The 20,469-nt window shown below is 38.2% G+C and overlaps 1 protein-coding gene across 6 annotated transcripts in view; it reads left to right on the top strand.

Moving 5' to 3' along the window:
* STAMBPL1 (STAM binding protein like 1) overlaps positions 1-20,469 on the top strand; it is a 43,965-nt gene that overhangs the window by 7,998 nt on the left and 15,498 nt on the right. For 5 of the 6 annotated variants that reach the window (XM_017867452.1, XM_017867485.1, XM_017867441.1 and 2 more), the window contains 2 exons: positions 13,506-13,588; positions 17,336-17,553. In XM_017867452.1, the coding sequence (XP_017722941.1) occupies positions 13,559-13,588; positions 17,336-17,553 (248 nt within the window). In that variant the 5' untranslated portion in view covers positions 13,506-13,558. Of the gene's footprint in view, positions 1-6,106; positions 6,127-13,505; positions 13,589-17,335; positions 17,554-20,469 lie in introns of those variants that run through there. The other variant, XM_017867478.1, reaches the window with a different exon arrangement.

The following is a 20,469-nucleotide window of genomic DNA, read 5'->3' as shown; positions in this document are numbered from 1 at the left end:
GACGAGGGTTTAGATCTCTTCTGGCAGGCACTGGGTTGCTGCAGTGCGATTTTTGAGTTGGGGACTAACTGGATGCAAACAAGTGCACACCTGAGCTAGAGACACACAGTACCTGGTCCAGAAACAGAGGATCAAGGAACAGGTGGGTGAAGCAGGCTGGTTTGTCACCATAAAGGCAGAAAGAAACAAGGGTGAGGACTTGGGGCCCAGAATTTGATAGGACTGACTTTCAAGGGTTTATGCAGTAGGGTTCTCCAACTCTGTATTCCTAAAGGTCTATAGCTTTTTGGTAAATTGCTTTTTTCTGCTATTGATGTTATGGTGTGTACATGAAGGCCACCCAGCTCAGCCTCAGGCCAGGATTTGGGAAGTCCTTGAATAATTTCTACAACTACCAGTACCTTAATATTGTGAGGCAAGGAAACCTCAATTATTCTTAACTTTGGACCAGAGAAATAGATTCAGAGAGTTAAGTAATTTACCAGAATTTACACATGTAGAAATTGGCAGGGCTAGGATTCAAATTCAGGGCAACCTATCCAAAACTTGTAGGTTTTTTAAAAAAGTGTAATTTTATTACAAAGTGATACATACTTATAACAAATTGTATAGCAACGAACAAATAAAAAGTGAAAGTCCCTCATGATCCCACCCTTGAGACAACAGCTGAGAAAAATTCAGTAAATGTTGTTCCAGACTTGTTTCTTGAAAAATTCCAGTATACGTAATAAATACATGTGTATTCATATTACAAGGATGGAGCTATATTTTATATGTTATTCCATAGCTAGCTGTTTTCACTTAATGCTCTAACTTGGATGACATCCTGGTTCAGTACAAATAAATGTAAGTCATTTCTAGCAGCTTCATATGCTAGAGATTATTTATTTTAAATATTCCTCTTTTGATGGCTATTTATTTTTATTTCCAAAATTTTAATATGTTAAAATCATGCCGCAGTGTGTGTGTGTATATATTAAACGGTCAGGGAAATCTGTGGGGAGATCTTAGAATTGGAATTGCTTAGTCAACATGAGTGCATATTATTTTAAAACTTGACAGTTTTTTCAATCCTCATCCATATTGAGTTGGCCCAATCACGTAAATTTTATCAATCAAATACATTAAATACCTGGCTTAAATTCAGTTTCTTAATTACTAGTGAATTTAGATGTTTATTTCTTGTGACTTAACTGTTTATATTTCTCTTATTACTTGCTCATGTCACTTGCCCACTTTTACTCAACTCTTTCTTACTGTTATGCAAATGATTCCTATAGTTTAGAGATAATAGATATTATAGCTGTCAGTGGTGCAAACTTTTTTATTCTTTTACTTGTTGAAAAGATTTTTAAAAGTACTATTCAAGCATTTACAAAATATTTTACTTTAAAATAATTTTAGACTTTCAAAAGATTTTGGAAATAGTACGCAAAGCTTTTATACAACCTTTACCCATATTCCTCAAATATTAACACCTTGCAAAACCACAGTAGTTGTCAAAACCAGTAAATTAACACTGATACAGTACTATTGTCTAATCTGCAGATCTTATTCAAGTTTCACTGAAGTCCTTCTGGGCAAGGATCCTATCGGGGATCATACATTTCATTTGTTATGCCTCCTTAGTCTCTTTTAATCTGCAACAGTTCCTAAGTCTTTCTGTCTTTCATGATCTTGACACTTTTTAAGAGCACTGACTGATTGTTTCATAGAAAATACCTTGATTTGGGTTTATTTGATGTTTCTTCATGAGTATGTAATCAAGAGAGTGACCTAGTCTGATGATGGTCAAAAATAACTTGCCTGAAAAGGAGATGTTTAAGGTAACACTGGAAAGATGGGTAGAAAGTGGAAGTGTGAACTGAGGATGGAGTGCCTTTGCATTGACTTTGCATAGTGCATCTCAGCAACTGAAAGAAGCCAGTGGAGGAGGTAGTGTGAAAGGAGGCTCTAAGGAGGCAGTCTGGTCAGACCCAGCTTTGTGGGACTCATTAAGGATATAGGATATTAACAGCAATAGAACATCATTCAAGTGCTTTAAGCAAAGGAATGGCAATATCTGAATCAGTTTTTTAAAGATCACCACAGGTAGATTCTTCACCAGGTAGAATTAATCGATGGGGAGCAAGACAGAAACAAATACAACAATTAGAAGGCAATTCTAGCAATGCAGGCAGAGAAAAGGGTGGTGTGTACATTAAAGAGCCTCCCCGCAAAGATGGTGAAAACCTGCAGTTTTGAGAGATGCTTTGGAGGGCAAATCTGAATCTGCACATGCAGATGGTAGATTGGATGTGGGGTTAAGGGAAAGGGTAGGTGCAGGATTGCTAATATCAGAGTTTGCCAGATTTTGTGTAAGTGACTTGATGTTGGTACCATCCATGGAGATGAAAGAGACAATTCTTCACCTTCTGATAGTGAAGTCGGAAGCATCACTATCTCCAATTCTTTTAGATGTCAACATTTACAATATCTTTGCTTATTTATGCTCCTGTATCTCGTTACAGCCACCTAGCTTCCAAGTTCTATGGTTTTTCCTCAGAATCTTCCCCAATAACTGTTTGTCCTTCTCCATTTCTTTCATTGCTCTTCAGTTTGGACAAGGGTTTCCTCATTCCAGCGTTGCATACTTGCTTCCTCTCTGGGCTTCCAATTCCTTTCTTCTATGTAACTTTATCCATCGCTTCCAGGGTATTTGCATTTAATAATTATGTACTAAGTGCCTCGTTAGGGCAGATCACCTTGTTGGGAAGAGTTGGGAGTTAAGTAAGTTAAGTATATTTTAGATAACTGGAGTCAATTCCCAGTTATAATTGAGGCAGAAGGAAAAGGCCATTCTGCCTAGCGGTCAAGAAAGGTCCATATTCTTCTTTCACTCCTTACATAAAAATAAATTGCACACAGATCAAATATATTTATCCAAAAATGGCTAACCACAGAAGTACCAGAAGAAAAGATTGGTAGACATATTTATTTGAAGACTTTTTAAAGAATGTTGAGAAACCTAGATACCATAAAGAAAATAGGTCCGCTTGAAAGCTTAAACATTAATTCTATGTAAAAATTAAACAACTTTCAACAAGAATGTCAACTGAACTAATAATTATAGAAGGAATAATGGAAATAGAAAAATGGCCACTTTCAAACACCACAATAATTGTCTCGGGGAAAAACATCTTTGGATGCTAAAATTAGTGGGCAATGGTATATTTGCATAGTCTCCCTACAAGATACTTTTCAATTGTAAAGAGAAAAATAGTATCGGGGAGAACCTGACCGATATAACTTAAACAAAGATCAAGATTAACATCATTAATAGTTGAACAAATCAATAACGTATGTCTCCTGATACATTATGAAGGATACACTATCACTTATAAGGTATTTTTGCCAAAAAAAAACGCGTAACTCTCATTGTTTTCTGTATTTCATCTTTGTCACAGTTACCACAATCTTTATTAGATAATTGTGTACATAATTGTTTGTTACTTTTACACCTTTCTGCCCCATTCCTGGCCCCTAGCAGAATGTAAGATCCATAAAAGCACAAAGTAGGGGCTTTATAAGTAACATTGAATAAATGAATGAATGAATACATTTATTTGGAGCTATCAATATTTATAGGAAAGATCCATCTAGCCTTGGACTGTATCGAATGAAAAATCACAGTTGGGTATCCTGGTGGAAATGGATGGAGGACATTTGAAGGTACAATGCTAAAGCTCAAATTAAGCCGAAGCCACAATTTAAAAAAAAAAAAAAAGTGTCTTGTAGAATAAAGATGTATCAAGAGAAAAAGATGGAATATTAATATTTGAGATGCAGGGTGAGGGAGGAGAAAGGAAACACCTCCACTTCAGAGAGGCCAAGGCAGGAGTTGATTTTAAATAGGGAATGTTCAGCAGCTCAGGGCCAGGTACTTTGTGGGGGTTTGTAACTGTTTAATGCAGTGAGTCTCAAGTTTTAGTGTGCATAAAAACATCCTGGGCTGCTTGACAAAAACTAGAGATCCCTGGAGCACCCTTCCCAGAAATTTTGATTCAGTGGGGCCTAGAAATCTGTGGGGTTTGTGTGTGTGTCTGTGTGTGTGTGTGTCTGTGTGTGTGGCCAGCACACCTCTCCTCCACCAAGTCATTATAATGCAAGCAGGTTATCCAGGAACCACTCTCAGAGGGAACGTGGCATCAAAATCAGGGGGATGTCAGCTCTAGGGTCGGAAGGTAGGAAGCGAATGAGTGGTGAGCAAATAGGAACAGCAGATGACCACTTGCTAACAACTTTGCCAGAATAAGGAGCTCTTCAAGAAAACTCTTTAAAATGGATTGCCAGCAAAAGTTAAGAAGGGAACTGTCTTTTCTGCTTCTGCCTACTGCATTGAAGAGATTGTCCAGTGCACAACCAAACATATGAATACAGCCTCCGTTGGGACATGTTAAGATTTTTATGGTTGGAGAACACTGGAATACAGCCTCCATTGGGACAGTTAAGATTCTTATGGTTGGAGAACACTGGAGAAGCAGTGAATGAGAAGTACTTCAGGATAGCCCTCTTTTGTTTTTGAATAATAGTGCTGGACTCACTTCATTTTGTTGAACTACTGTCCTTAAGAAAGTTATGAAAATTAAATGAATTGATTAATAATGCCCAAGGACTAACTCCATTTCTGAGCTTTCAGGCAACTGGCAGGCAGGAAAATGATGCTATTTAAAACATTTATTTGTGACTCATTATACTTCATTGAACTAAGTATTTTTTGGATAGTATTTTCTTAAAAGCAAATTGCAGTAAAAAAGGAAGTATATTAAAATGTACATTAAAGTTTAGTGCCTTATGGGTAGCTTATCTTTAGAAATTTCCAGGAATTTTAAGTATTTTAACAGGAGGAGAGCACAGTTAGCAAGTTCATATGAATTTATGGTGAAAAAATATCTGTGTACAAATGTGAATCTCTCTCCAGCACCTCAAATTCATTTGCCAAGTGTTTTGTAATGCATATTAATTGAATCATCACATTTAGAAAAGAATCTAAAATGAGTACATTGATGAGCATATGAAATGCCTTTCATATACCACAAAATGTAGAATTTATATTAAAACCAGCAAATATTTTGAATTGAACTGTGTCTAGATAGAATAATGATGGATTTGAATTTCTTAACTCTATATACCATGTAGTTCACAGACACTAAATCATTGTGCCGATAAAAAAAAAGTGAAGGGGGCTGGGCACGGTGGCTCACACCTGTAATCCCAGCAATTTGGGAGGCTGAGGCGGGTCGATCACCTGAGATCAGGAGTTCGAGACCAGCCTGGCTAACATAGTGAAACCCCCGTCTCTACTAAAAATACAAAATTAGCCAGGCATGGTAGCCCATGCCTGTAATCCCAGCTACTCAGGAAGCTGAAAGAGGGGAATTGCTTGAACTTAGGAAGTGGAGGTTACAGTGAGCTGAGATTGTACCACTGCTCTCCAGCCTGGGCAACAAGAGTGAAACTCCCTCTCCAGGAAAAAAACGGTGAAGGGAATGAATTTCCTTTTATTTCTCTGGCAGGGAGGAGATTATGAATCAGATATTTGTAATGCTGAACTGAAATCTTCATTTCCACAGTAAATTTTGTCATTCTTGTCCAAGGCCCAAGGATGTGACCTTCTCTTGGATTTTCCCGATTACTATGAGAGGCCAGTCGTTAGTGTTGCTGTATGACTGTGAGTATGAGCTCTGGACTCCTGTGCATCTGGAGTCCCTGCTCTGTCATTTACTTGAGTTACTTGTCACTTCTAGGCTTTAGTTTTCTTATCTGTAAAATGGAATTCATGGTCGTAATCATTTGTTGAGTGTTTACTGTCACCAAGCATTGTGCTATATGTTTTGCAAGCATTATCTCACTTCACCTTCTCAGTACCTCTATTCATTAGATACAATTGTCAACCTCCTTTGCAGTTTGGGAAGCTGCAATTCTGCAATCAGTGGTTCCTGGAGCCAGAATTTGAATTCAGATGTTCTAACCCTGGAGACTACATGTCTAATCCCAAGGCTCAACTGCCTTCTATTGGAAAAGGCTAACTGAGATCGTGTGTGTTCATGCATCCATTAGCCAGGGAAGGAAAGCATTCTGTTAATGGTACCTGTTGTTATTATATAGCCTCGTTTTTTGTTTGTTTGTTTGTTTTTGCTATCTTTTTCTATTGAAGGCGACATAGTACCTCACCTGCTCAGAATTCAGCTCACTCTTACCTAGAAGACAGTCTAGGAAAAAAACAAGTAAGATAAAAGGCTTTTTGAGCAGCAAAATTAGAAATCATGTAGCACATTCACTGTAACCAGCAGGTGGTTCACACAGAAGATCTCTCCTGATGCACACCCAGTCTACACTTTAATTCATAAATAGTCTCAAATAATTTTATCAGTGAGAGCAAATAGATTAAAGGAGGAAAAAGACCGAAGTCAAGAAGTTTAGTAAATAAGTGGCCTTTTAATTGATTGTTTTCTAAATGAATGACAGATTAAACGGAGCAAATAAGAAATGGAGGGAAGCATTGTTATTGGCAGGTACATTGAAATAAAATGTTGAATTATCAAGAAAAGGTTAATGTTTCTATATTAAGTTAAGGAGTAAATAATATATCTTAGAACTGTTTCCCTTCAAAAATATTTAAATCTCACAATATTTTATTATTATTGTTTACTATTTTACTATTCAGAATCACCTCTTTTGTCATGGGATTCATATAGCTAAAGATTTTCTTGTATTTCTAGAGGAATCCTATACTAATTAGGGAGCATATTACAGAATCCTAAGTGTCTTATGTAATGGCATTTTAAATCTTATATAATAACACTTTAGAAGAGAACGGTTGCAGGGTGAGATCAGCAGCCCAGCCATGTGAGCAAGGAGCCAGGCTCATTCCACCCTTGGACTCTGCCATCCTCCAGACACTGGCTGTCCTTGGGCTTGACCCTTCTAGGTTGCAAAATGGCTGCTGCCTTTTAAGACTTATGTGAAGTCACATGTTCAGCTGATGAAAAGGCATATATTCCCTAGGATGTCTCTTTGCATTAGAGATGGAAATTTCTCACAGAATCCTCCCAACAGATTTCCCCTCAGGTCTCATTGTCCGATATTTGGTCACCTGCCAACCAGCCAAGTCCTGACTACAAGGGAGACTGAGAAAGTGACTATCTCTAGTGGGACTGGGCCCTGCTGGCGAGGAAGAAGTAGTGGTGGCTAGGGGATAGATAACTGTTGTCAAAAGCTCATTGCAAAGAAACAAGTAGTTACACATCAGCCAACCATCTGATAGCTGTAATAGAAGTCAACTTTTAGCAGAGGTCATTAACCTCACCTTTCCAACATTTTCTGCGAGAAAGAACTGATTTTCTTTGAGTTTCTTCCTGCAAGCTGGGAACTATAATGGAACTTTTATATATTACCTCATTTAAGCTTTAGTTAAATTCTTCTGGAAAGCTGTTGTTAGCCCTATTTAATAGATGAAGCTAAGGTGCACAAAAAGGTTAAATAAGCTGCTCTAACACTCCCGACTAGTGATAGAAACTGGATCCTCCTAAAGTAGTATATGGTCCCCAAACCTGAGCTCTTCATGCTAAGGGCACCGAACCACTTCATCTTGGTGGCTGGATAAAAAGTTTGTATTATGCTATGCAAAATAATTATTTTATGGCCCAGTGTGTGACTTGCTTGCACTCAGAGTAGCCTAGATCTACCTCCAAGTAATTTAACACATACATCAGGAGTGGTTTATTTAATCATCTTTCCTGTAACAACTGCATTCTTGCTCATTGATCTGATAGAAACCATTCTGTTGTGACTGGTATATTTAATGTGGAATATACCTCTAAAAGTAACAGACAAGTACCTGGCATCTTGTAAATGATCATATATAGTACTTACAATTATGGGAAAAAATCCAATAAAAGCTATTTCTAATATTATGATCATTTCATTTTTATCTTATCAATATTTTAGTACAGATAATGTATCATCTAGGTCACAGCATATTGCTGATTGCAGATATTACAGAAGATAAGTGTAAAAACAAATCAATGTAATCTTTGCTTTTGACGTCTGAATTTTTAAAATCCTTCAAAAGGGAAATGAAGGGTGGGCCTAGATTTATTTATTTTTCCTGAAGTAGGGCTCAATCTGTAAGACTGTGACTCAGGAGATCCTTCTTTGTGTCTCTGTCATTTAGACCTGGGAATGATGCTTTACCTCCCTTTATCTAAATTAGATTAGGTCATTGAAGCCTATAGGCTCAGTTACAATAATTTTCTTTATCTATCTCCAACTGAGTAAATTGCACCATATTCTTCCTGGAAAACATGACCACTAACCCAGTGGCTGTTGGTTTGGCCAATTAGAAATGAGACTCCAGGAGGAAGTATAAGGTACTCTGTCCTCTCTTAACTGCCAGTGGGCCACATCTCCTTATCCAGGTCACTAGGGCACTCAAGTCAAAAGAAGTGCCTGGGGGAAAATGGCACATTTGGGTAATGGTCTCGCTGGCTCTTTACTGTATGCTGAGTCTCTTAGGAGACCGTTCGCTGCCTGATAGTCACCTCCTTTCTGAAATCTGGAAAATATTTCTCTGTGGATGAAAATGGGTCAGGATTCTGAACTTTGCCACACACACACACACACACACACACACACACACACACACCCTATTTTAAGAAAAAAGAAAAAGGAAGGAAGGAATGAAGGAAGGAAAGAAGAAGTTAAGGAAATTAAGGCTGAAAAAAATCACAAAATAAGCACCATGCTAGGTCAGATATTTTCCTCTGTTCATTCTTGCATTGTTTGCTGCTAGTTTTAAAGGGCAGAATTGTTGAGACTCTTCCATGTTTCCATGGGGGACTTCAGACTTGGAGACATTGCAGGGACACAAAAGCCAAGAGGATTTTGCTATGGTTATATAGAGAGTAAACTGTTACAAGCTTAGAGCTGTGAAATATCAATTTGGAGAGGATACCTGCCCCCTCCCAGGCCACTCATGAATGAGAACGTTTTTGCCACATCCCCTCTGGGCACAGTCGACTGCTCAGTTGGTTCTGGGAGCTACTTGTTAGCTGAATCTTTGGGACAGGAGTTGGCCTCCATGTGCTCACTGTGAATATGTAGGATCCTGACATCGTGATTCCCCTCATTCTTGTGAGTCAGGATTAACAGAAATCAGACACTCCCCTATTCTTCTATAAAAGGACAGATTAAAGAAAAAAGATGATGTCTTTGGAGATTATGGTCAGGAAAAGGGGCTAGCAATAAAAGCAAGAAGGCAAGAGCTCTGAAGCAAGAACTGTCAAGAGGTATCTTACAGGTTAAATAGATCACAAGGCTGCAGTTCAGATCTTCAGTTGTTATCAAGCCACAAGAATGTGAAGTAGAGGTTAGGGAGTAGGCTGAGATTAAAACAGGCATTTCTGATTAATGTTTTCCATTAGTTCTAAACCACGCTGAAAGCGGTAAAGTGGGGCCGGGACAAGCCCCCTGGCGAATGAGGAAAGTAAACCTTGGAGGGGGCTCGGTAAAGGATATTTAGCAGACGAATGATAGAGCCTAGACTCACACCCAGGCTTATCTCACTTCAAAGGCTGTTTGCACCATGTGCTTTCTAGCACTTTGGACCGCCACTTTGGAGGGGGAATTTGTTTTATTCTTGCATGATACTGAATACTTCCCATTAGTTAGCATCTGTGGATCTCAAGTACTATGAGGTGAAGTACCTCTTACTGTACCCTCAGTTCAAATTTTCTAATTGTTTTAGTAAGACCACAGTAGCACAAATGGAAAGTGGTACTTGCCATTAATGTTTCCTGTTTTAGATTCTCCTGGCCCACTTTATTTCTGATTAGATTGAGGTAGCATGGTGAGTTTTTATTTTGTTTATTTCTTTGCATTGTTGATCTAGAGCCATGGTTTTCAAACTTTATTGGTCTTGGAACCCCTTTACACTCTTAAGTACTAAGGACACTAAAAGACTTTGTTTGTGTGAGTTATATCTATTTATATTTACTGTATTAAAAATCAAAACAGACATTTATAAGAGTATGCAAGTAAGCATTCCATTAACTCTTGTACCCTCTGGAAATCTCCACTATACAACTGTGAAAGATTGATATTTTAAAAGTCAAATAATGTTTTAGTAATATTATGAAAGTAATATTGACCTCACAGACTCCCTGACAGGATTGTGGGGAACCTCGACCATATTTTGAGAGCCACTGAACTAGAAAACACACCTGTGTATGTTGATATTGGCAATTGTTTATAATGCAACTGTAAGTGCCAGGACTGGGGGCAAAAAATAAAGGAATTAAGGCAAGACCATCAGGTAATAAATGGCTTAAAAAATAGTTACTGACCAGTCTGTAAACTTCTTTCATCTTAGATTTGAGGGGAGTTGGCTTCTATTTCTGAATTTTGAATATATTCATATGTGGGAGTGAATAATTTTTATCTATAGTAATTTAATAAACTCTGATGTTTAAAATATGTTTAAACATTTCATACATATGGAAGCTCATTACAGAGATGTTTATTTCATTGTTTCTGCTCACACTTACCATTGTTTTTTGGTCAACCAGCCCTGAATCCACCTCTACCCTCTTGGCATATCCCACTGCCTCCTACAGGAGGATAAAGTGCTAGATATTTACATCTTCGGCCATCTTTTCAGCCAGGCTGCAGGCATGGGACCCAGACTCTGCCAGTCAGACACCTGCATCTCATGCTTTGAAATAGAAACTAGAGACATAGAGAAGTACATGGCAGCTGCACATTATTCCCAGGGTAGCAGCTAGTTGCTAGAGTTGCTGGTTGGTAGTAGAAGCTGTAGAATCCTCTGTTCATCAAGTGATAGAGATAGCAGAGGTGTTTTCACCAGACCAATGCTGCTGTGTAGTCTGGGGCAGTGTTCTTGGATATGTAGCTTCCAAACCTGATTTCTCTGGCCCTCCTAGAAGTTTGTGTTTCTTCGTTATCCTTCTGTGAATTCAAGAGTCAGACCTTTGCCTGCAACTAAGAATCCTGCTTAATTCATTCTGAAATGCAGTGTCTGTCAAAGTATTGTTTGGAAACCTCATGTGTTGGAATCACTGGGCCATATCTGACAATACCTACTTGTGGGCTTAAAACCGATGGATTCAGAATCCTTAGAGTAGGTCTTAGGAAACTGTATTTTAAACAGATCTCAGGGTTATGTGATTTTAGATGCAGTAAAGTTTAAAAACCCCTATCCTAGTATTTTCAACTTTTTAAAGTCTATGCTCTCTCTTTATGAATCTGAGCAATCATCAAAAGAATAATTCAACTCTTTTTTATTTATATTTTATTTTATTTTTGAGCTGGAGTCTTGCTCTGTCACCCAGGCTGGAGTGCAGTGGCGTGATCTCGGCTCACTGCATCCTCTGCCCCATGGATTCAAGCAATTCTCCTGCCTCAGCCTCCCTAGTAGCTGGGATTACAGGTGTGCACTACCACACCTGGCTAATTTTTGTATTTTCAGTACAGACGGAGTTACACCATGTTGCCCAGGCTGGTCTTGAACTCCTGACCTCAGGTGAACCGCCTGCCTCGACCTCGCAAAGTGCTGGGATTACAGGTGTGAATCACTGTGTCTGGCCAATTCTACTCTTTTATAAGGTCCTAATAAATGACTTACTAGTGTTTCCTTGTTCCCCTCCCTCCCCGGCTTCACATTCCCCATAAACCTTTGCTCTGTCTTTTTAATTCTTTTAACGTCTTTTCCTGATTTACTTCTTCTCACTGAGAAGTTTTAATTCCTCAGTTGGTATTGCCTACATTCAGTGGTGCCAAAATTGTTAACTCGACTTCTAAACTGCACTGTGATGAACCATGTTTTCTCTTTCTTGGGCATTTTTGTAGCCTGCAGGCTTAGAGTTCAGTGTTTACCCCAGGGATTACTGGAGACAATGGAGGAGAAAGACTGGAATACAAAAGTAATTTTTCTTGAAGGGTTCCTCCACCATGGATTTAGGCCAGAAAATAGCACTGGAGGTGTTGATTGATCTACTTCTGAGATTTCTAGAATCACTGAATATTATAACTGAAAATAATCCGTCTTAACCCCTTGTTTCCTAAATGAGGAAGTCAGGAGATGATCCATGTTCAAAGTCATCTAAGTGATGAGTGGGGTATAAAGGACAAAATAAATTTAGAAGTGGAAAGTGGTGAGGCAGAGCTTGACCTAAACGAGCATAAAAAGGATGGGAATTACTAATATTTATTGAATTAATATTTGAACTTAGGTACATTCACTTGACTTCTCTGAGCCTCAATTGTCTCAACTATAAAATAAAGATTCTAATAATAGCTAACATTGATAAAATATTGACTGTATGCTGGGAGCTATTGATACTCTAAGGACTTTATGTGCTAACTCATTTGATCCTAGCACAACCATGTGATGTAGGAACCACTGTTTCACCAATTTTGTAGATGCGCAGACAGTCTACATAACTTCCCTACAGTCACACAGCTAAACGTATTTGTTTTCTATTGCTGCTTTACAAATTTTTATGAAATTAATGGCTTAAATATACATGTATTATCTTGCTGCTTTTTGGGTCACGAGTCTAGGCACAGCTTATCTAGGTCCCCTGCTCATGGTCTCACAAGGCAGCAGCTGACTTGTTGAGATGGGCTAGAGTCTCATCAGAGGCTTGGAGTCATGTTCCAAGCTTGTGTGGTCATTGGCAGAATTAATTTCCTTGCAGCTTTGGAACTTGTGGTGGCTGAGTGTTTAAGGCCAACAGGAGAGAATCTACTTCTTTTAGAGGTCTTACCTGATTAGATCCAGACCACTCAGGATAATTTTTCTTTTAATTAACTTAACATTATTAGGGGGGACTCATATATTTACAATATCTCTTCATCTTTGCCATATGATTCAACATAATCATGGGAATAATATTACATGACCTTTGCTATCTTCTGTTGGTTAGAAGCCAATTATGGGTCTTAACCACACTCAAGCAGAGAGGATTATACAAACCGACAGATATCAAGAGGCAGGAATCACAGAGGTATCTTAGAATTTTGCCTGTCATAGTTCTGAGGTTGAGTTTAAATCCAGACCGGCTCTAGGTTTAACAGTCCATGCTCATAATCAATATGATCTTCTTTATTCCTTTGAAGAAAGCGAACCTACTTTATAACCTTGCATAGAGTTCTAAGTAAGGTATCCCCCAGAAGATTCATACTGGGTGCCAGTCAAATGTTAATTATTTTCACACTTTCACTTTCAGAGGTCAGCTTCGAGAAACCATAACCACTTGCAGTTTTATATTTTCAGGAAGAGATTTCCCACAGTCTCTCTGAACACTCTGAACTTATAACTTAAGGTTATATAAGTTATTTCCATTTGCTCCTGTTTGTCTGAGGCAGAGATAGCCCTGGGATTTGGGATTTCAAACTTGGGTCTCCAAAAATAACTTTAGTTCTGCTTCTTGTTTTTGAAACAGATGAAGTGATTGAGAAGAAACAGTGAACATCCTCATTTCACAGATAAGACAGCATGGATCAGCCTTTTACTGTGAATTCTCTGGTAGGTCGCACCAGCTGATATCTAACATTTGGTTGGAAAGCCCAAAAAGAAGAACAGAAACATACAAATGTGAAATGAGTCACAATTACTTTAAGAAGTTTAGCACTTGTAGTTTTTCATCCATCTGTGTGGTTGTCTCCTTTGAGGAAGTGACTAATAAAGCTATCTTTGTAAGACTTAAAAATACTTTTTATTTTCCACAAAAGTCTAAAATTTTAGTTTATCTAGCTAGATTCCAGGAGTGTAGTCCTTTGGCAAAACACCAGAGAGAAGAATTTCAGAGTTGATATCTGAGGAGCTACTTAAAACTCTTTGTGTTTCAGCTTCTTTATATAGATAAAAATTGGAGGCTCACCTTGTGTGGCGTTAGCTGAGAAAAACATACATAACACCTAGGTATTGCTTTGGATCCTTGTGTAAATGTCTTTGTACTTGAAGCTCTTGTTCTTCTCACTTTTCCCCTCACTGCCCAGCACTGTGCACACTTTCTCTAGCTACATCACATGGGCTTATTCTGTGTCCTAGATCAGTCTCTGAGTGTGAATATAGACACATTATGTAATCTCCATGGCCCTAATTTTGTACTTTTTGCCCAATGACAATTGGAAACAATATTTTTTGATGCTCCTAGCCTACCAGGATGGTACAATAAATGGAAACTGTCATTCCCATTTTCCTCCTCCCGATGACCCTTCCCAACCACTCACAGCGACCTTGTACCAGTAGCCCCATGGGCTGCAGTATACTAAATACCCTGTACCCACAGAGACTAGCACCAGGACATAAAGAGAGAGAGGGCCTGGTTCTTGCACTGAAATAGGTTCTGACCTGATGTTTTTTCTTGACCAAGAAAGTGCTTCACAGAGCTTAGTTGTCTTCAGAGTATGTTTGGAAAGTAGACAGTTGCAGAAATGTTTTCATTTTCTGTCCCCATGTTGTTGTTCCACTATGGTTAATAAAGACTGACCCATGTCCACCTCTTCAGAGGAAGGAGTCATCCTTATGAGATGTCTTCTGTGTTTTTCTAGAACATTATATAACAATAATTACAATTTTTATTGTATATGTCACTGTGAAAATGAACACAAAGACTTTGTATCTGGAAAATTTGTGTTTTCATCTAAGAAGCTTGCATGCAAATGAAATATTATAGATTGGCCGAGCGCGGTGGCTCACACCTGTAATCCCAGCACTTTGGGAGGCCACGGTGGGCAGATCACGAGGTCAGGAGATTGAGACCATCCTGGTAACACCGTGAAACCCTGTCTCTACTAAAAATACAAAAAATTAGCCGGGTGCGGTGGCAGGCGCCTGTAGTCCCAGCTCCTTGGGAGGCTAAGGCAGGAGAATGGTGTGAACCCGGGAAGTGGAGGTTGCAGGAGCTGAGATTGCACCACTGCACTTCCAGCCTGGGCGACAGAATGAGACTCTGTCTCAAAAAAAAAAAAAAAAAAAAAAAAACTATAGATTGATGAAGACTTTAGGTTATTTTCTAGCTTATCTTTGAAATCAATTTTAAATTTGGGAAGGATAGGACCATTTAGAAGAGGAAAAATCAATCTAATTTTCATTTTCAGGGAAAAAACTAATTATAATCTCTTGTTGCTTCCTTCCCTCACTTCTTTCTCTCTTTTATTTGATATACTTATTATCACATATGTGGCAGGGAAGATGCTACGGGGAACAGAGATAAATGGAAAGTGATCCCTTTTAAAAACCCAAGGAGTTCATAAGGGATCGGACACATTTGTACAGAAATAATTGTAACTCAGTGTGGACTATATAGTAGTAAAATATGAACACATTTCTTTTATACATACGAGAGGCTGGAACCCCCTTTAGAAGACATTCTGATTTTCATAGATTTTTTTTTCTAGTCATTTTCTGATGTCATTGAAGCAATTATCTGTGGTCAAATGACAATATTTTCTTTTGGTACTGTCAAGTTCTATAGGTGAGTATGGTTAGGGAAAAGTGGATGGATTGCTGTAGGATTTGAGACATCTCAACTGGAAAAGACCATATACTGAAGCCTGAGGCTCATAGTTCAGAACTCCAATTTCTGTCTCTGATGTGGTGAAGCCATATAATAAAACGTACAAGGGACATGGTATGGTTCTTACTTAATGAAGCCTTGAGAAACAAGTTTATGGGTCTCCGGTTACATGTTAAACCTTTAGGACCAAGAATCATTTCAGATCTCTAGGGTTCTATTGGCTATACATTTACCACCAAAGTAGCCCAGATGGCATTGGAAGAACTCCAGATATCTAATTCACTATGCCCTGCCCCTGAAGGTTGGCTCAGTAATTCATGGCTAGACTAAAAGTATGCTTACCTTGACTTCTTTCATAGCTTTCTACAGACCTGAATTAAGTGCTCCACCCACACAGTAGTCAGACTTGCAACCTACCCTTAACTGACCAAGGAGGCCTTGAGAAGCTAAATTTGCTCTAGGCTCACTCTGTTCTGGGAGCATCCAGCAATAGTAGAAGTGGTTGGTCTAAAGCCTTGCTTCTCAAACTGTACGTGCATAAGTACCTCTGGAAAGATGGATTAAAGCATTAGTTCTCCAGCCTAACTCCAGAGATCCTGAGATCCTTACTGTAGGTCTGAGGTGAGACCTGTTAGGAATTTGCATTTATAAGAAACTCCCAGTTGATGCTGATGCCAGTACATGGACCATGCTTTGAAACATGCTGATCTAAAGCAGGGGTCAGCAAACTATGGTCTAAGAGCCAAACCACCTGCTTGTTTTTATAAATAAAAATTGGGGGAACACAGCCAGGGTCATTTTTTTCCATATTGTTTATGGTGACTTTCATGCTGAGAGCTGAATTCAAGTTGCAATGGAAACCATATGGCTAGCAGAGCCTAAGATACTTGCTATCTGGCACTTAACAGAGAAAATTTCCTTTCTGAAGCACTGACTTTTTATTGAATAATCATTCTGAATTGTGTATGTTCTGTGCTTTACCAAAAGTGTATAGACGCTGTTTTTATTAACAAAATTCAAATTACTATCACTGACATTTCTTAGTAACATATCATTATTTTCTTGGTTAAGGACTAATTTAACAGTGTAATCACTATTATACGGACGTCTGAGGTTCTTTTTATGTTTTAAAAAAATGGGAGGGGCATCCTTATGCTTGAAAAGGTTTCTCCAGTACTTACTTGTGTTTTTTGGTTTTTTTTTTTTTTTTTTTTTTTTTTTTTCTTTTAACTCAACGAAGATGCAGAGAGGCCCTGAAAACTTCTTACTAAACAACACTTATTCTGGAATAGAACTGAATCTTTACAGTAACTTGAAACCGAGTTACCTCCTTGGAGACCGTTCAGAGTAGACTGACATGAACCCTACAATGGCAGGAATTCATCTTATGACCTGCTTCACATGATCCCAGATAGAAGCATGCACAGGGATATGAGGAGCAATGATATTTTACCTAAAATGACCTGAAACATTTGCATACCCTGGAACTTCCAGATAATTGTACCCTGAAACCTAAAGTGAGATCCCACTCCAATAAAACTGTATGTTTACCCTGGAGGTTTGTCTTTTTGTTGTATAAACCATGTGTTTACCCAAAAGTGCTTTACTTTGATCATATCATTAACTTATGAAAAGATTTCCTTAGATGATGGTGTTAGGTTCCTCATAAAGAAAATACATCTGTAATATTAGTCATATCCTTTTCTTACTATAATCAGCAATTAATCAGAGATTTAAATTTTGCTTTGCAGAAAAAGTTAGCTGCTATGCCTGACCATACAGATGTTTCCCTAAGCCCAGAAGAACGAGTCCGTGCCCTAAGCAAACTTGGTTGCAATATCACCATCAGTGAAGACATCACTCCACGACGTTACTTTAGGTCTGGAGTAGAGATGGAGAGGATGGCGTCTGTGTATTTGGAAGAAGGAAATTTGGAAAATGCCTTTGTTCTTTATAATAAATTTATAACGTAAGTTTTTTAAAGGCCTCTGAAGTGAGAAAATTGGAAAAATATTTACATAGTTATTTTGATGTGGCAGTTTGAGTATCAGTAATGTTTTCATATTCAGACCAATTGCACAGTCTCTAAGAGCTTTAAATGTTCAGGTTTTTAAATTACCGACTAATGTACTCACAGGCATCCCAACACCATGTCTGACGCTTAGGGTCAGGGAAGGCAGGAGGCTCCAAGGCCAGCACAATAATCTATTTAATACATGCTTCACTCTTCATAAATATAATTTATTTTTTCATGCGATTTTCCATCGCATTTTTTCATGCGATTTTCAGAAACTGAAGCTTTATGAAAGCAGGAACTACAGTGCAGCTCTACTTAAAACACCTAGAGCATGTCATCAACATTTAAAAAAATTGATTTGGTGGTTTGAGTCTGGGGAACAAGTTGGGAGACACAGGAAAGATCTGATTCAGGTTCAGGGATAGGTTCAGGAAACTCATTCAAGTTTCATATAGCATTTATTATTTCTTTTTTAAAAACATTTTATTTGGCTGTGAAGAGCACTATGTACAAAAGAGCTGTCAAAATGTTGAGTAAAAGTGGCTACATCAAAACAGCCATATCAAACTATCAAATTTCCTATTAGACAGATATTTGTTAGTGCCATATCCTAGTTGAAGAGTTAATGGAAGTGGGACTTGGACTTGCCTTACTATAAATCTGGTAACTTACTAGTTGAAAGGATGTCCTGTTATCAATAATTATATCTTCTAAGCTGAACCTTCTTTTTTTTTATTTTAATTGAAAGTCACATGTCGATTACTTTTGCTAGCTTATTATTAATTTGATTTAAATTGACAAAAATTATATATATATTGTGGGTGTGCAACATGTTTTGATACATATATGCTTATATTGTAGAATGACCAAGTCAAGCCAATTAACATATTTATTACCTCACAGACCTTTTATTGAGACAGGGCCTCCCTGTTGCACAGGCTGAGTGCAGCAGCACAATCATAGCTCACTGCAGCCTCGACCTCCCAGGCTCAAGTGATCCTCCCACCTCAGCCTCCCAAGTAGCTGGGAGTACAGGCATGTGTCACCATGCTCATCTAATTTTTTATTTTTGTAGAGATGGGATCTTACTATGTTGCCCAGGCTGATCTCCAGCTCCTGGATGCAAGTGATCCTCCTGCTTTGGCCTCCCAAAGTCCTGGGAGTATAGGCATGAGCTACTGTGCCAGACCCAAGCTGCATAATTATGCAATACATTGTTATTAACTATAATCATCGTATACACTGGACCTCTTGAACTTATTCCTCCTGTCTAACTGAAATTTTGTATCCTTTGACCAACATCTCACCCCTTACCTTATCCTCACCCACTGGAACTCTAATAGCTGCCTTACTACTCTCTGCCCTGCTATAAATTCAACTATTTTAGATTCCTTCTACATTGTAAGTGAGATCATGCAGTGTTTGTGTTTCTGTGCCTGGCTTATTTCACATATAATTTCACTAGCTTAGTCAGGGGCTTAGCCTGAGAACATTTAAGAAGTTGAAAGATACAATATTTTAAAAATTGCCTTCCATGATTTTACCAAGGGCAAAATTAGAGGTGGTTTACATCGTATACAAATTGAGATCTGAATTTTATCCAAGTTACTGAACTTGAAAATTTAGAGAATGGTTGGCAGTATTTACCCTACCTGGGAAAACCACTTTATTCTCCACCATTGATAGCCAAGCTTTTCCAATAAATTTTGTTTCTGAATAAGTTACCAATTAATAGTATTTCTTTTTCACCTTCTGCTCTGATCTTGCATATGCTCCTATGTAATTGTGAGCCTGGTGAAAGGGAAAAGGCCCCTATATCTCAGAATTATTGTGTAATCAAAATATTTGAATTCTCTTGTGTGATAATTTGTAATTCACTCATTCTTCCTGGGCCTTAGTTCATCATCTACAAATGAAAGATTTAGGGGAGAAAATCTCTGAGGTCCCCTCTACTCTAAATGTCTTTGAATTTATTCTATTTATAAAGGCTTAGATAGCTAACAACTTTTAAAGCTTCTTTAAGCCTTAATTTTCTCATTTAAAATGGGAATTACTGTAACATTTCTGTTTAACCTATAGCCTGTCGTCAGAGGAAATTAAATGATGAGTATACGTGTGTATTATTTGGTTTACAGAATCAGTAAGTATAAGGCATATTACTTGATCAGAAACAGCATTTACAGCTCATTATGATTTTTCAAGGAAGGGTTATTCATTCATTTTGCAAATATTTATTGAGCACTTATTATGAGCTGGATTCTATTCTTCAGGCTGAGGATACATCGGTGCATAAAAAAGAGAATTCCCTGCCCTTGTGGTAGCAGTTTCTTCACTTTACCTGGAAGCGATGCACCTGGTTTCCTGTAGGAATTTCCTTTCACTGCTGCTGTCTCTTGTTCCTCAAATGGTGATGAAAAATAATGAATTCCTAATTAGCACCTCCTAATTCACTAGGGATTCTGGTTGTTACTTTTTTTAGTTACGAGTTTTCAGTTAAGAGTTTTTTGATACACACATGATGGCGCTGCTGGTTCATCAGTGGTCATTTGAGTTCTTTTCAAGAGTGAGAAGGCATTTACACCACTCTTTCCATGCTCTGATATTTTTATGTGATTCTCTGTGTTGCCAGCAGTACACAAAAGTAAGGTGGTGCTCTTTTGGGGTTAAGCATGCAGTACCTGAGAAAGATCAAACAACTTGATCTGTTTAGAGAGTACCCTGACCTTAACCTTGTTAGCTCTGGTGCTTAATTTGTTGAGCTTAACCGTTAATACCAAAATAATACTCATGCCAGACTTTAGTGAAAAGGCAGACGGAAGGACTGTAGGTAAATAAGTTATTAAACATGTCATTTTTGAAAAAGGATGC

The sequence above is a fragment of the Rhinopithecus bieti genome, unplaced genomic scaffold (assembly GCF_001698545.2).
Source record: "Rhinopithecus bieti isolate Rb0 unplaced genomic scaffold, ASM169854v2 scaffold_53, whole genome shotgun sequence".
NCBI lineage: Eukaryota > Metazoa > Chordata > Mammalia > Primates > Cercopithecidae > Rhinopithecus > Rhinopithecus bieti.
This window is presented reverse-complemented; position numbering and strand designations above follow the sequence as displayed.